At 48.6% G+C, this 17775-nt stretch overlaps 1 protein-coding gene across 8 annotated transcripts in view; it reads right to left on the reverse strand.

Moving 5' to 3' along the window:
- Positions 1-4808: 4808 nt before the first annotated feature.
- LOC127585890 (uncharacterized) overlaps positions 4809-17775 on the reverse strand; it is a 75939-nt gene continuing 62972 nt past the window's right edge. For 5 of the 8 annotated variants that reach the window (XM_052043609.1, XM_052043610.1, XM_052043608.1 and 2 more), the window contains 2 exons: positions 11019-11145; positions 4809-9310 (listed from right to left, as the gene is read on the reverse strand). In XM_052043609.1, coding sequence (XP_051899569.1) covers positions 5559-9310; positions 11019-11106 — 3840 coding nt within the window. In that variant the 5' untranslated portion in view covers positions 11107-11145 and the 3' untranslated portion in view covers positions 4809-5558. The remainder of the gene's footprint in view (positions 9311-11018; positions 11146-17775) is intronic. The other 3 variants (XM_052043611.1, XM_052043606.1, XM_052043612.1) reach the window with 1 other exon arrangement.

Below are 17775 nucleotides of genomic sequence, written 5' to 3' on the forward strand. Positions count from 1 at the left end.
GTCTGGAACTTAATTGGATTCCCATTATGTTTGACTATGGATGATGGTCAATCTTAATGGGAAATGGGAAGGCTGTCTCAAACAATGAAGGTGATACCTGGCTTTGTCTCACCCGATTGCAAAACGATGAGCTGAACCTGGGGTGTGAGGCTGCTCTTTGTCCATCTGCAGTAGCCCTTTGCCTGTGTCCATCTGCAGTAGCCCTTTGCTTGTTTCCTGCTCAACCAAGAATTCCGGCGCCTGGCTCATTAAAGTGTGCGTGACAATGTTTCTATAAGTTACTGTCTGCCCCCTCTGTACCTCGGAGAGCTCCGCTGCAGTCTCTATGATAACGATGAGATGGTCGCCCACCTCTTTGCGGGCTGTAGGTTTGCGAGGAGGGTGTGGCGAAAGATGCAGGGGTCCTTGTCACGGTTTATCCCCAGCAGCAGCATAACAGAGGATTCTCTGATCTACGGGCTGTTCCCGGGGACACCCACAGAGATGGACATCAACTGCTGCTGGAAGGTCATCAACTTGGTGAGAGATGCTCTTTGGTCTGCTTGAAACTTGTTGGTCTCCCAGCACTGCAAGATGTCCGTAGGGGAATGCTGCCGGCTGGCACATTCCAGGCTGCAGGAGTACGTGCTGAGGGACGCACTAAAGCTGGGCACAGCCAACGCAAAGGCTCGGTGGGGAAGGACGACAGCGTAGGGTTCTTCTGCCACTGGAGAGGGAGGGCCGGAGTCAGGGAGAAAGCCCCTAAATATTGTAAATACGGGACCGGGTAGTTTTCAGGGAGCCACACGTGTGGCATCGGTGCTGTTTATTTTCTACATAAAAAGGTAACACTAATGAATGATCTGTACAGGAATAGAAAGGCCTGCACTGTTTTGTAATTGTATATAGTTTGTCTTTCATTATGAATAAAGTTTATTTTGTTAAAAAAATTTCTCCCCAGCAACTTATTGCTAAATAAATGCGTTGGAAGTGAACTGTGGCACTGTGTGATCTTCCAACAGACAGAAGGGGAACTTCAAAATCGGGTTAACAGGAGTTAGGGAGGGGAAGGGGGTGGAGGGAAGCAGGGATGGGAGAGAGGGGAGGGGGAAGAGATGGGGGAAGAGGGGAGGAGAAGAGACGGAAGGAGTGGGAGGGAGTTGGGAAGGGGAGGATAGGGAGGACGGGAAGGGGAGTGCGGGGGAGGGAGGGGGATGAAGAGGAGGGTCAAGGGAGGGGGAGGAGGATGGAGGGAGAGGGAAGGGGGGTATAGAGGGAGAAGAGTATAGGGGAGGGGGAAGAGGAGGGGAGGTGGGACAAGGGGAGTGGTGAGTCGGAGGAGGGGAGGGGAGGGGGAAGGGAATGAGGTGGGGAGCAGGAGGTGAGGGAGGTGGGATGAATGGGGATGGGAGGAGGGAGGGGAGGGCCATGGGATGGGGAGGGGGGAGGGGTTGGGTAGGGAGGGGAGGGGAAGGGAATTGTGGGGTAGGGGAAGAGGAGTGTAGAGAGGGGAAGGGGAAGGTAGGATGAAGGGGTAGTGTGAACGAGGGAGGGAGGGATTGGGGAGGAGAGAGGGGTGATGAGGGGGAGGAGGATGGGGAGGGCTGGTGGTGGGGAGCAGGAGTGGGGGAGGGGGTGGTGGGAGAAGGAGGGAGGACGGAAGGGGGGAGGGAAAGTGGGGATGGAAAGTCTGAGTGTTGAGGGAGAGGGATTATAGAGGAAGGGAGTGGGCAGGGGATGGGGTGAGGTGGGGAGAGGAGGGAGGGTGGGAGGATGAGGGAGGGGTGTATAGGGAGGGAGGGGGAAGGAGGGGATGGGAGTGTGGAGGGGAGGGGATGGGAGGAGGAGATGGAGTGGAGAGGGGGAGGATGGAGGGAAAAGGGGGAGGGGAGTAAGTGGGGAGGGGAGGGGGTAGGGAGATTGGGAGGGTAAGGAGGGAGGGGTTGTGTAGGGATGGAGGGGAAGGAGGGAGAGGGGGAGGAGTGCGCGAGGGAGGTGTGGGGGAAGAGGAGGAGAGGGGACGGAGGGGGAGTGGAGAGGCTGAGAGAGGGGAAGATTGTGGGGGGAGGAGGAGGAGGGGGCGAGAAGGGGAGGAGGGTGGAGGGAGAGGGAGGAGTAGGAGTTGGGAGAGGATAAGGGGGAGGGAGGGAGAGTGGTAGGGGTTCAGGTAGGGGAGGGAGGGATGGGGAGTGCAGGGGTGGGGGAGGGGTATGGGTAGGGGAGGGAGGGGGATGTGGGGAGGGTAGGGAGTGAGGGGGAGGGAGAGGGATGGAGAGGGAGGGGGTGGGAGGGGAAGGGTGGGTGAGGGGCGGGTAGGGGGATGGATTGGGGAGGGTGTGAAGAGGGAGGGGGTGAGGGTTGGGGGAGGGAGGGGAAGTGGGAGGAGTAGTGAGGCAAGGGGGACTGGGGGAGTGGAGTGAGGTGGACTGAGGGGGAGTGGCGAGTAAGGAGGGAGGTGGGTGGGTAGGGAAGGAGGCTGGCAAGGGAGGGGGGTTGGAGGGGAGGGGGAGGAGGAGGATGGAAAGGTAAGGAGGGATGTGTAGGAGGAGGAGGGAGGGGAAGAGTGGACGTTAAGGGGGATGGGTAGGGGAGGGAGGTGAGTGAGGAGGAGGGGAGGTGGAGTTAGGGAGGGGAAGGGGATGGAGGGAAGTGGGGATGGGAGAGGGTGGGGAGGGACGGTGAGGGGATGGAGGGAAGGTGAGGGGGAGTGGTTGGAGGGAAAAGGGGGGGAGGGGCTGGAAGGAAGCAGGAAGGGGGAAGGGGTGGGAAGGGAGGGGGAGGGTTGGAGAGGGGACAGAGTGGCCTGGGGAGGGTGAGGGAGGGGCAGGAGAGGTGGTGGGAGTAGGAGAGAGGGGGTAGTGAGGAGGGGAGGGGAATGTGAGGGCAGGGGGAAGGGAGGAGGAGGAGGTGGGAGCAGGATGGGGAGAAGGAGGTGAGGGAAGCAGAGGAACGAGGGGATGGGTTAGGGAGGGGAGGGGGAGGGAGTGGTGGAGGGGGAGCAGAGGGGAGAGGGAGGAAATGGGAGGAGGGGAGGGGAAGGTGGGGATTCGGAGGGGTGGGGAGTGAGTGGGAGGGAGGGTGTGGGGAGAGCAGGGGAAGGAGGGGAGGGAGGGGGAGTGGGAGAGGGGGAAGGGGGAGGGAAGGAGAGGGGATGAGCATGTGGGGAGGAGGGGAGGGTGGCAGGAGGAGGGAGGGAGGGGAGGAGGGGTTGGGGAGGGAGGGAAGAGGGAGAGCGTGGGGGAGGGGGATGGAGGTAAGGGGCAGGGGATGGGAGGGAGTTGGAGGGAAGGATTGGAGGTGGGGGGAGGGGGATGGGATGAAGGAATTGGGAGGGGTGGGGAGGGAGTGGGAGAGAGTGTGTGGGGAGGGAGGGTGAGGGGGAGCGGTTGATGGGGTAATGGTGAGGGGGAGGGGAGAGGGGAGTGTGGAAATCGTGTGGATAGTCAGAGGCTATTTCCCAGGGCTGAAATAGAGGACACAGGTTTAAGGTGCTGGGGAGCAGGTACAGAGGAGATGTCAGGGGTAAGTTTTTTACTCAGAGAGTGGTGAGTGCGGGGAACGGGCTGCCGGCAACGGTGGTGGAGGCGGATACGATAGGGTCTTTTAAGAGTCTTTTGGATAGGTACATGGAGCTTAGAAAAATAATGGGTAAGCCTAGTAATTTCTAAGGTAGGCACATGTTCGGCACAGCTTTGTAAGACGGGGGTAAAATATGAGGGCCTCCAGGATGACCCCCTGTACCTCCCTCTTTAACAGTCGGACCGTCCCGTCACTGAATCCGAGGGGTGCGACTGCCTCCTGGAACACAAGTGTCCAGGTACCTTTCCCACGACCTAAGGTGGCGCAGTGTCCGGAGCTCAGACCCCAGCACATCAACCCTGCGCTGAGGGTCCTCAGGTGCTGAACGCCTGCTGCAGATGTGATCACCGGGATCCAGCGGCTGCATCACGTTGGAAGGACAACACGCCGCCTGCTCAGCCGCTGCTGTTTTATCTCATCAATGAGATCAGACAAGTTGGGATTTAATTCTTCCGACCCGGACACAACATTCCCTCTTCCCGAAATCTCTTGGCCAATGAGAAGAGACTTTGAAGAAATACCCACCAATCACCGAGCCGCTGCACGGTGACGTCGCAGGGCGGCCCCGACCGCCAGAAGCAGCTGTGACCAGGTGCGCGGCTCCTTCACGTTTCAACTCAACTTTCCCCCTCGTTCCCACCTCCCGCCCTCTCCCCCCGGACCTCCCGCCCTCTCCCCGCCCTCACCCCCCGGACCTCCCGCCCTCACCCCCCGGACCTCCCGCCGCTTCTTCAGACCCCGGACCCCCCGCCCTTTTCGCGACCCCCACCAGACCCCCTTCTTCTCCACCCACTAGACCCCGAACCTCTCTGCGACCCCCACAAGACCCCCCGGATTTACCGCACTCTCCCCGCCCCCCATCCCCGCACCAAGACACGGACCTCCCGCCCTTGCACCCCCCCCCCCCCCCCACGCCACGCCACCCCAGACTCCGGACAACCCGCCCTTACCCCGCCCCCTCCCTCAGACCCGGGATCTCCCGCCGTTTCCCGCCCCACGTCCCCCCACCAGACCTCGGAACACCCGCCTCCCCCCCAGACCCGGACCTCCCGCCCTTTTGCCGCCCACCACAGACCCCGAATCTTCCGCCCTTTTCTGGACCCCCACCCCTTCAGACCCAGGAGCTCCAACCCCCCCCCCCCCCCCCAGACCCCGGACGGGACCTCCCACTCCGGACCTCCCGCCCTTTACCAGACCCCAGACATTTTACGATACACAAAGGAAGTGGCAGGTGACTGAAGGACCGCAAATGTGGCAGCTCTATTCAAGAAGGAATAAACCAGGAAATTACAAGGATCCGAGTCAGTAGTAGGGAAGTTTTGGCAAAAAAGTCGGTGCCAGGCTTCATCTACACTTGCATAGTCAGGGATCCGATGATGTTGATTTGAAACCAGCATTTACTCAGCGGACTGAATAGCCTCCTATACCGTTTGACGGAAAATATTGCTCTATTTTTCCCAGTTTGCAATTTTTCTGCTGTGAATATCATGGAACACATCCACCTCTCCCAGCAGCCTGTGGGTCAGACTCTGACAGTGGCCCGGGAGCAGCACAGAGCTGGGAGAAGATTTCCCGTCATCCGGCACTGGATGGGGGAATGTGTCATCTGACAGCACGGAGAGAGTGGGGTTTGAGGGAGGAGGTGGGAAGGTGGAGCTGGGGGCAGCCTGTGTCCACAGGAAATGGACGCTGTGATTCCAGTGTTGTTTCCAAGGGATGGGACACAGATGGGGAACAGGAGGGGATGTGAATGGATTCTTGGGGCTGTCCTCAGGTACCAGTGGACAGGGATAGGGGTGGGAAGCCATTGCAGGTGAACCTCTGGCGGTGACTGGACCCAGGTGAGGTGGGTGCCAGCCAGTGGGGTGAGGGAGAGGAGCGTTGAGGACCGAAGGTGTGGCGTAAGTCTGGGGAGGAGAAGGAGGGTGAATTGGAATGAGAGACTTGTTTATTGGCCGAGTGAAACATCTGGTCCCCATTGGAAACAGCTGGAATGTTCGCTAGTGACCAGTGAACCAAGTAACCACATCTGCACACTTCTTCTTAATGGTTTTTCCAATCCTTTCTCCAGATCCCTTTGTATGTTGTTTCTGTCCTTCAGGAAATTTCTGTACGAAATCTGCCCATTCCTTGATCTCCTGCAGTGCCTGAATTCGCTCCATGAAACCAGGCTTTGCCTCTTCTTTCTCAGACTGAATCAGGAGGTCAATGTAAGCTGGGGTGGATAACCGGTTTGGTCTCAGAGCTATTTCTTCAAGTCTTCTAATGCTCTGTGTTAATTGTTGTATCAGTTCCAGCACTGCGTTCCGAACCTCAGCTAACTCAATCTCAAGGGTCTCCATGACTTTCTGCGTTGTCATCTTCTCACCACAGGCCTTCTCGTACTTTTCTTTCAGCTCTTTGTATGTTCTCTTCTCTTTCTTTGTTTTATACTCAAACCTGTACTTCTGGTTGAAGTGAAAACTCCAGACGCATTTTTGGGGACAGATTTTACAGTACCCATCCCTGTCCATTGCTGCACATCCTCTTTTTTCATCATCATTAGGAATTTGACAGGGATAGTGGCAGGTGAATCGACATTTCTGACAGTTGGTTATGTAATTACCAGACCTACGTTCATCTTCCTGTACTGCAACTGTAATTTCAACCTCATACTCAAAGTCTTTATTTGCATCCAGGTCAGTCTGGTGTTGGTTCATAACCTGCTGCGTTTTCCTGAGTTCCTCCAATTTGGTCAGCCCGACTCGGATCTTTATTTGCAAACCCTCCACTGCAACCTCCAGCTGCTGACGTTCCTTCAGAACCTCTCTGGTCAAACGTAAACTTTTTGCTTTCATTGTGGTCAGGGCCTGAAAGAATTTCTTCATACTGTTTTCTCCCATCTTCCAGAACATCGCATCAAAGTTATCATCATCCTCTTCTGTGTCCCCGCTGTTATCGAAACTTCCCATGTTTGTAGAGTTTCCAGAGGCTGGACGCTGAGCAAATATGGCAGAATTGTTAAACTTGAAGTGTACTGGCCTACCGTTTTCGTCTTTGGTACACGGTACCTCAGCTACTTGCAAAGCCTGTAGAACGGGTGGATGCTGTCCATCTGCAAATGTCACCAGTACATGAATACTCTCTGCAATATCTTTGCCAAAAATAGAAAGAATTGAATCAAAGATATATTTCTGTGTGTGAGTCAGGCGAGCCAAAGAGGCTTGAACAACAAAACACACTGCGTCGATCTGATCAACACCCTGTGGGGAGGTGAAAAACTCACGGATGTTGTCAGTTATCTGTTCATCTTGGCTTATCCCCCTGGTGTCTCCGAATCCAGGCGTATCAATGATAGTCAGAGAGTAATCAATTTTAAATCCTTCCTGATGGTGGAGTTGGTAGGCAGTGATGTAGGATGTCTGACTTTCAGCCTGGGATTTTCCTGTCTCTTCGTGTATTAACGTGTATCTGAAGTTGTCCGTCCATTCCACGCCCAAGATGTAGTTGATCATCCCATTGATGAGGGTCGTTTTCCCCGACCCTGTTGCTCCCAGAACCATAATTGTCTTCATTGAGCATTTTATGTTGCGTTTTCCAAAGGAACATTTCACAAAGTGTCTGGACTGATGAAACACCTCCTTCTGCAGCTTCAGCTTGTAAATGGAAGGGTGTCCTTTGGATATTAATTTAGCTTCTCTGCGAAGTTTCTGGGCTATTCTGGTTGCTTCATTTCCTATCTTTGCTAGAACTGCTTCACTTGGTGCCCTGGAACCTGCTTCTCCACAGTCAGCAGACACTCGGACTCTGTTGACTGTATTAGGTTTCAGACCCTCGAAATGATAGTGACATTGGCTGTCTGTTGTCTTTATTTTCTCCGACAGTCCGCCCTCCGTGTTGGACCCAACTGCTGTTTCTTCTCTGTACTCAGTCCTGTACTGAACTATTTTGACATTAGTTCCAATTTGTGTTGGACCATCCCAGGAGAGTGTTCCGATGGACGAAAAACCCTGCAAGACCGGTCCACCAGGTGGGCTTGTAGGACATGTCATGGCCCTGCAGCTATCACTCACCTTGCTGACCCCTACCTTGGTCACTGCTCTGTATCGGAAATGATACTCCTGGTGTAGCTGTAACCCAGGTATTATGACGGAGTGGGATTTATCAGGTGTATGTAGAGTTGACCAGTCCTCCTGCCACCACCCTCTGTACTCTACCGTGTAACCAACAATTTCACCAGCACCATGTCTGGGTGGCTGTAACTGCAGAGTCACACTGTCATGTGTCGTTGCAATAGTCGTAGGTCTCTGGGGCTGTGACGGGGGTTCAAAGCACTGGTTTATCAAAGACCCTCCTTCATAGAGGTAAATAGACGCTCCTCGGTTGCTGTCGTCCTTCACAGAAGCAACAAGGAATTTTATTTTCCCATTTTCTTTGTTAGCTGTGGCAAAATCCAGGAATGACTGACATTGGTCCTTCATTTTCTCGTTTGTGGACGGTGAATTAAACCACTGCTCGCCGTGTTGTGATGCACAGGCTTCATTATCAGGAGCTGCTGTCTGCATTTTCTGATCTGTGTGAGATCGGAGGTAGTCGATTGCCTTTAACACATAGAGATCCTCCTGATGCAATGCTGTAAATGTGAAGCAGATGACATAGTCTGTTGCTGGATTCATCACTTCTTCATCCAACTCTCTCCTTGATTTTACAATAGGAATATCATCCAACTTCTTGAGGTAAAACCTCACCACCATCATCTCCCATTCCTTGTCATCCAGCCATGTGATCAATGACTGGTGTTTGAATGGTGACTGTTCCTTGTTCTGCAGTATATCCACCAGTAATCCTCCCTCCTCCTCACCTCCCCGGATGGACGGCAAAACTCTGGCTAAAGTCCTCTGGAAAACCAGTTTGTATTCCAGACACATCTCTCGGAATTGCTGTATCCTGTCCCTGATCTCAGGAAACTGAATGGTGACACTGTCATTCATCATATCATTGCATCTCTGCACTGTCTCATTCAACTGTTCCAGGGCCTGCTGGCACTGATTGACCAATCCCATGCTTATCTCCCTCACCAGCTGAATAGCTTTTGAGTCTAGTTTATTGAGAGGGTAGAGCCAGACACTCACGGGCACTGAATTCTCCCCACCTGATCCCAGTAAGCTTGGGAGGCTTGCATAGATACCGATGGCATCCTGAAATGTGGTGGGGTTGTTTCTCAGTGAGAAATCCCCATAAAAGGTGCAGCTAAGTTTCTCCGAATGAGACTTCTGTACTTCTGTCATTGTTAGGGCTGCATCACCCTGACCTGCAATCATTGGAAGACATTTAATTGTCACCTCTATATTACCCTGAATATCCTGCATGTTCTCTGCTGAAGAAACCATTTGATCAAAGACAAAGAAAGCCTGGGCCCCATACAGCACTGCTGTAACGACATGGGTTGCTGATCCTTCATCAAACACGCTCGGGTAGGCAACATTCTGTCTTCCTAAGTGGCTCATCGTCAGTTCTTCAATCCTGGTTGTTGTTTTGTACTGAAGGGTAACACGTGCCTGTCTCTTTGATTGCTTTGAGTCATTTAGATATTTTGCAGATCCATTTACTTCCACTAACCCACACAGGAGACTGGCTTTCAGTGATCCCGACACATTGAGTGCAGCGGCTTTCTTCTCCATGGAGTCTGATGCAATGATGTGAAACTCAGTGCTGGGCTGAGCACAACAATTGAGGTTGCTTTGCAGTGTCTGTAAGTCCCACAAGGTGACACCTTAGGAATAAAATGGCAATAAAATTTGTAACATTTAGTTAGATTGTGTAGATTAATTAAAGTGACTAATGATTATTCAGTCAATTGATTTTCTGCACAGGGTGTATTTTGGACTGAAGTACTGCACATTCGGCTAACCGGACTCATTATCTGCCAGGTTACTTCATCTGCCAGAACATTTCTCATCACCCCTCAGCCAATTGACACCACAACTGCTCACCAGCCGAGCCCCAAACGGGATCCCTGTTCCACACTTCTGTGGTGTGACTGTCATTTGCCACTTCTCAGCTTGTGCCTGGATCTTGTCCAGGACTTGCTGCACACAGACACAGACTGCTTCCTATGCAGTGGAGTTGCGAATGGAATTGAACAATGCATAATCGTCAGTGAACATCCCCACCTCTGGCCTTATGATGGAAGGAAGGTCACTGCAAAAGTTATTGAAGATGGATGGTTCCAGGAAGCTGCTCTGGGGAAATCTGATGGAGAGTTACTGATGGGTTTCAACTGGATTGAGCACAGGAGACAGACCCTACGATTGACACGTAACACAAGACCACTCTCTGTCTCACTGCCACATTAACCCATTCGCTGCCACCCACTCAGACATGTTCCCTTTCTCCTTCCCATCCCTCCCCCACCTCCTCTGCTACTCAATTGTTTTCTCTGTTTCCCAGTTCTGACGAAGGATCTCTGACTTGAAATGTTCAATGCTTCTCTTTCCACAGATGCTGCCTGACCTGCTGAGTCTGGCACCCAACTTGTGGCAAGCGAAGAGTTAACATTCTCTGTATGGGCCCTAAAGTATCCTCCACTAGCATCCCACTGTAGCCTGGGATACATCATCGGCCCTGAGGATTTATCCACCGAGGCATCCTTTCTAAAAATGAAATGTCCTGGAGTTTCATCATCACAGTCACTGATTTCCCCAACTGTGTGCTTGTCCTTGGCGAATACAGATTCGCGAGATCAATTTCAGACCTCCCCTTAGTGGCTTGGTTCCATGAACGGACTTTTTGTCACTAATGAGCCAACTCTTGCCCTGTTTACCCTCTTGTTCTTAATAAACCTAAGAGCTGGGGGAATTTCCTCACCCTGTCCGCTGGTAATATTTTGTGTTCCACCATCCCCCACCCTTTGTCCGGTTTTGCAAACTTAAAACATTCGTAAAAATATGGACTAGAAATGAAAAAAAAGTGCATGGCTTGCCTGGAGTTGTTCAGTCCATATATTCACTGTTATCAAGTTTACAGGTTTGTATTTGTTTAATTTCACCACCCACTGAATTTCCTGAAGACCCTCCATCCCCTACACATGGTTTCGGTTCTCTATACCTGTTCTTCTCTTCTCTATATCCGACCTTCAATATCCCTTGACATCCAAGTTTCCTTGGACTTGCTAACCTTGTCTTTCCTCCTTATGGGAAAACGTTGGCCCTGACCTTTGATTACTTTCCTTTTGAATGCTCCCACTTGTCAGATGGAGACATACCTGCGAGTAGCTGCTCCCAGTCTACTTCTGCCAGCTACGTCCATATGATATTGAAATCGGCTTTACCGCAATACAGGAACTTTATTCCCAGACCATCATATCCCTCAGCATAACTGCATTGAAGCCTACAGAGTTCTGTTCACTGTCCTGAGGTTTGTAAGCTGAATCTACCACACTGCATTGACCACTACTAATTCATGTGGTTGTATTCCAATACCTGGGATCAGGGTGTCTGACCGGCAGTCATACAGCGTTCCCAACTGGAATGGACGGCCCAGAGTGGCCAGTTGCCTGACCTGATTCATCACTGCACCAGGAGCTGGAGACGCAGGAAACTCAGTGACCTGAAACGGAAAATGTAATGATAAATAAAAAAATGAATTCAGTCTGCACACATCAGGCAACGTGTTACAGATGCTCCTGTTTAGAGATGAAGTGTCTGAGAGTGGGCTGTGGATGTAATACACTAAAACACTGATAATTCGGTGTCTGCTTGCTCATGAGTTCTCACCATCTGCAGATCTGTCTACTCATGAGGTCGACTGTATATTACTGGAAGTGTACAAGTGGCCTGTGGTGGGAGCCAGGGTCCAGAAGATTTTGCAAACTTCAAACATTCTTAAAAAAAATATGCACTAGAAATAAAAAAAGTGCATGGCTTTCCTGGCGTCGTTCAGTCCATACATTCACTGTTATCAGTTTTATAGGTTTGTACTGTGAGCACTATCTGTCTGCAGAGCAGCATTCAGTGCTCCTGAGCTTGTCGTTTTTGAGAGGATTTTACGCCATCCCCAGCACGTAGTCCCCCATGACAGAAGAAGCTTGGACTGCGGTCCTCCCCCACAAAGGCTTTGCATTGTCTACACTGAGCTTCAGTGCGTCCCTCAGCACACACTCCTGCAGCTTGGGTTGTGCCAATCAACAGCCCTCACAAATATGGGGCATGTGTGGACAGAGCCAGGGTCTGCAGTGCGGGCCTGAAGCATACAAGCTTAAAATCACCAGCTTCTCTTTCCTGCGCTCCCCTCAAGCTCACAGAGTTTACTGAAAAGCGTATCATACTTTGTGTACCATGTAAAAAAGTGAACAGCCAATAATAGTCCTTCAAATCTGTTCGTCCAGGACCACAAATATGCCAAGAAAGTCAAATTATAGGAGCTTTACATGAATGTTAATTGCTGAAAATTGTGACAAAATGGTAACTTGGTTAATCTCAGGTTTAGGGAAGTTGTGGCTGACAATCCCCGAGTCTCACTTTTATTCAGATCAGTGTGATTCAAGGTCTTCATTGCAACAGAGTGTTGATACATATTGGAATTGCTATCTCTGATCGTATTAATTGAAAGTGATGTCAAATATTGGAATGAGAGTCCTAGTATTAAAGAATGGTTACGGTATGGAAGGAGGCTGTTCAGCCCATTGTGTCTGTACTACCTCTGTGAAACAATCCATTTCGACCCACTCTGCCCTTCCTTTCAAATATTTTTGCATCTCTCCTTTTGTCACTAGAATGGAGCCTGTCTCTTCTCCCACTCGTGATGGTGTATTGCAGATACCAACCACTTGCTGTGTAAAACCACATTGCTTGTTTGCCAGGCTCCCTCGTTGTATGTGCCCAGCTCCTGCTGCTCCACCAATGGGAATGCTTCCTCTCTCTACCCTTCATGGTTTTAATTACCTCTGTCATTTCTGCTTCCAATCTGCTGTATTCCAAGGAGAACATCCCAGCCTCCACATTCTGTCCACATTAACCAACGTCCCTTATTCCTGGAATCACTTTAGAAAACTTCTTCTGCACCCACTCTATAGCCTTCACATCTTTCCCAAAGTGTCTCCCCCAGAATTGGACACAATTGTAGCCAAACCAATGTTTTATGAAACTTCATCATGACTTCCTCACTCTTTTACCCTGTGCCGATGTTTATTTTGCCCAGGATCTTGTATATTTAGTAACATTTCATACAATCATCCATATTCTGCAAATTATACACAAATCAATGATTGTCTCACTCCTTATGTACATTAAAATGAATAGATCAGTGTCTGTATATACAATGTGATCAGTACCACTGACCCTGTGTACAGTGAGATGGGTATCTCATGCAGTGGGTCTCCATGTACATGGTTGAACAGCAGTGTAAGAGACTCTCCAGCTAATCTTGCCAGTGAGATCCATCAGTTACTTCCTTGGCCCCCGTCTGCACCAGTCTGAACTCCACACCTCCCTTCCAGTTCCCCGTGCTGGCTGGCATTGTGTCTCCTCGGATCCGGTCACTCTCAGTTACCGACCGTGGTGTTATTCCACCCCTGAAACAAGTTCCCCGTCCTCTCCTCTGCACACGGCCTTCGTATCTCCGGGCTAATATTCCTTTCATCGGTCTGAGCACCTTCCCCCACATATGTGCACGGTTGTCCCCAGAACATCCCCGGCCAGATTTCCATTCCTGTCACAGAACTGAGGCTCTCCAGAAACCCTTCAGTTTGCTGGTGTGGCGGTGATATAGAACAGGGAACGGTACAGCACAGGAACAGGCCATTCCGCCCACCATATCTGTGCTGACCATGATGCCAAATAAACTGATCCTCTCTGCCTGCAAATGGTCTTTATCTGTTTATTCCCCGCCTGTTCATTTATCTGCCTGAAGCCTTCTGAAATGGTGCTGTTTTATCTGTTTCTCTCACTTTCCCTGGCAGCATGTTCCATATACCGACCACCTTCTGTGCAAAGCTACTTGCCTCCTCACTCTCCTTTAAACTTTTCCCCTCTCACCTTAAACCTTTGCCCTCTACTATTTGACGTTACCACCCTGGAAAATAAAGACTCTATCTATCTTATTTATGCCTTTCATAATTTTACTTAAGGCTATCAGTCCTCTCCTCAGCCTCCGAATCACCAGAGAAAACTACCAAGCATGTTCTAGACTATTAATCCAGAGGCTGGATGACCAATCCAGCAGCTCACAGCTTTATATCTAACACTGACAGTGAGAAAACTTGATCTCGTTGTTTATAGAGTTTGCGAATCTAACACTGTCTCGGCTAAATTTCTGGAACTATTTAAAACGCTTAAATGAAATCAGAAAGTTCTGGTTGGTCAATAATTTACCGGATATGTCACCATGTATATAAAATTGACTTTCATTTTTAAGTAGTAGATTTTCAACTGAAGATGTTAATAATAAACTATGTTGTATTTGGAGTTCTGTTCCCTTTTTAAAAAGCTCCAGGTTTGGAGTATCAGAAAATTTTTTATTGATTTTTTTAATCCTGTCAACCAATATACGTATTTCATTATTAGTTCGTTTTTTCAAGCCAGCGGAATATAAAATAATTTGACCACGGATAGATGCTTTAAAAGTATCCCATATTATCCCACTGGGAATTTTTTCAGTAAAATTAGTTAAAAAGCAAAATGAAATCTGTTCTTTGATAAATTGGATGAAATCGGAGTCTTGTAATAGAGAAGGATTAAATTGCCATTGTCTAACATCAAAGCATACGTCTGGTAATTTGATAAAGTCAATGGTGCATGATCAGAAATGACAATTGCATTGTATTTACAGTCCATAGTAAGTGGAGCTAATCTAGCATCAATATAAAAAAAATCAATCCACGAGTAGTTATGGTAAACATGAGAAAGAATGAAAATTCTTTATCATATGAGTATAGAGATCTCCAAACATCTAAAATGCCAGATTCAACTAAAGAGGAATTAATAAAGACAGCAGATTTGTTTGGAAGTGCAGGATTTGACACAGATCTATCCATGGAAGGGTTTAGTTAAAATCTCCACCCATAATGACAGTGTATTCATTTAAATTAGGAAAAAATGCAAATAGATGTTTAAAAAATTCAGGGTGATCTACATTGGGTGCATAATCATTAACCATAACAACTGTTTTATTATGAAGTAGACCAGTAATTAATAAAAATCTACAATTTGGGTCTGATATAGTCTAATGAACAAACAAAATTGAGGAGTCTATAAAAATAGACGGTCCTTTCACCTTTGCTTGTAAATTTGAATGAAACTGTTGACCCTCCAAGATCTAAAAAAATGTTGATTATCTTTCTTCCTGATGTGAGTCTCCTGAACGAAAATAATCTGAGTATTTAATCTATGAAAAACTTTAAAAATCTTCTTGCGTTTAAGTGGATTGTTTAAGCTGTTAACATTCCATGAAATAAAATTAATAGTCTTATCCATTTTAACAGATCAAAAAAAATATGGTATGTAAAGGGTTAATCTTGATGTTTCCAAGTCTTACCAACAGGAAGAAGTAAAAAAAAATTCAAAGAGGAAACGGATGAGACGACAAGTCAGAAAAATTTGTAGTTTAGCCCAGAAGAAAAAAACGTAAAAACTACCCCACCCCCCTTCCCCAACAGCCCAAAAACTGGCCAATAGGCAGCGAGTACGCTACCCTCTAACTGAACTAACCCCTGTCCTATTGGTGGCAATAGTCCAAATTGAAAAAATATATAAACCACCCATGTTTTTTTCTAAAAATGATCAACATAATGCAAACGGAGATAACGAACTCACAACATAGTTGTGAGATTGAAACAGAGCCAAAAAGCGTTAACAGCCGACAGTTAAAAAATACGGTTTAATAATTATTTCGAAAAGAAAGCAAATGATCAGTCATTTTGTTAAATTCTTAATTGTCATTAAACCAAAACATTAAAAATATTAAAAGAAGAAAAAAGAAAGGTTTAAATCTAAAAATTAATTAGATGATAAAACAAGTAGGTAGTAAATCAAACGAAAAACACTGTGTCTCTTCTGCAATTTCTTAGCTTCTAAAATTAAAAGCAGATTCAAAAGAAAATTCTCGGCTTCTTGAATAGATTCAAACCATTTACGAGATTTATCAGGCAGTGTGATTCGCAGCCTTGCTGGAAATAATAATGCAGGATGATAATTGCTTTGATAAAGACGAGCCATAATTGGTTTGTAGGTCAGCCTTTCTTTCATAACTTCTGGGGTGTAATCTTCAACCGTTCGAAAATTCCATTGTTTAAATTGAATCATTCCATGTCAACGAGCGGAACGAATCAGGAGTTCCTTGACGTTGACAAAATGGAATCTCAGTATTACTGGCCGAGGTTTTTGATCCGGAGCAGATTTAGCTCTTAATGCTCTGTGAGCCCTATCTAAAATGAGCTGAAGAGGGAAATTCACCATTAACAAGTTAATGTCACCAGTGTTTAACCTCAATCAATTGCAAGTGATGGAGCCTTCTGTAAAAGTGCTTGTTTTTGTCACATCAGTGTGCAATTTATTGATGTTAAACACTGGTGCTATGAACTTGTTAATATCACAGTCTGGTCTCACCAAGGCGCATTTCCAGTGAGGTTCCTGAGCAGTGCGACCTTGAGTCCCGGTTACAGATGAGGGTTTCCACCAGTGAGAGGGTCCCACTTAGTCCCGGGCAGTTGGCTGGCCTCTGGGATATGAGTACACCAAGACCTTCGGCTGAACTGAAGGTAAGGGTCTGGCCACCTGCCCCAAGTGTGTTTCTGTGCATGGAAAACAATCACTCAGTTGAATATTCAATTGGAGCAGGACACATTACGAGAGTATTACGAGAGTAACTCTTTAGTGGGTGGGGTCTTTCCAGGTGGGATGGGGATTTTTAAGGTGATTTCTCCTGTGGATGTTGTAGTGGTTACCTTAACACTTTACAGTGCCTGCAACCCGGGTTCAAATCCGGCCACTTTCTGTAAGGAGTTTGTACGTTCTCCCCGTGTCTGCGTGGGTTTCCTCGGGGTGCTCTGGTTTTCTCACACATTCCAAAGGTTAGTAAGTTGTGGACATGCTCTGTTGGCACGGGAAGTGTGGCGACACTTGCAGGCTGCCCCCAGAAAACTACGCAAGAGATGCATTTGGCTGTGTGTTTCGATGTACATGTGACTAATAAAGAAATCATATCTCATCTTATCTTATTAGGCAGGAACAAAAGAGAGATAATTGGGAACAGCTGTTTATGGACATGGCAACATTTGACATGGGGAGGGTGTTTAAAGCCGAACTGCACAGAGTACAGGACAGGCCTGTTCCAGTCAGAAGGAAGGACGAGGGTAGCAAGGTAAGGGAACCTTGGATGTCGAGAGAGGGTGAGTCAAGAAGAAGGAAGCCTTGGTAATCTTTAGTGTTGATATACAGAGGGATCTTGGGGTCCAAGTCCACAGCTCCCTGGTGGCTGCAGGGGTTGACAGGGTGGTAAAGAAGGCGTATGGCACACTTGCCTTTATTAGTTGAGGCACTGGGTTCAAGAGTCAGGAAGTTACTTTGCAGCTTTATATTTCTCTAGTTAGGCCGTGTCTGGACTATTGCATTCAATTCTGGTCGCCCCATTACAGGAAAGATGTGGAGGTTTTGGAGAGGGTTCAGAAGATGTTCACCAGGATGCTGCCTGGATTAGAGGGCACGTGCAATAAGAAGAGTTTGGACAAACTTGGGTTGTTTTCTTTGGAGCGGCAGAGGCTGAGGGGAGAACTGATCGAACTTTATAAGATTATGAAAGGCCCAGATCGAGTAGATAGCTGGTATCTTTTTCCCAGGATCGAAATCTCTAATACCAGAGGGCCTGGATTTAAGGTGAGGTGGGGGGGGGGGGCAGTTCAAGGGAGATGTGCGGGGCAAGTTTCTTACGCGGGTGGTGGGTGTCTGGAATGCGCTGCCTGGGCTGGTGGTGGAGGGAAATAGGTCAGAGGTGTTTCAGTGGCTCTCAAACACATGAATGTCCAGAGAACACAGGTATATGAACATTATGTAGGCAGAAAAAATTCGTTTAGTTAGGCATTTAATGACTAATTGGTTCAGCACAACATCGTGGGCCGAAGGGCCTGTTGCTGCGCTGCAGTGTTCAAGGCCCTGTGTTCACTCAGCCCATCCTCAGTTTGCCACTGGCCAGAGCTCCATCAGATCCCGCCCACCTTACTGGTGATGTGTTAATCTGGGCGGTTGA

Source organism: Pristis pectinata, chromosome 34, assembly GCF_009764475.1.
Source record: "Pristis pectinata isolate sPriPec2 chromosome 34, sPriPec2.1.pri, whole genome shotgun sequence".
NCBI lineage: Eukaryota > Metazoa > Chordata > Chondrichthyes > Rhinopristiformes > Pristidae > Pristis > Pristis pectinata.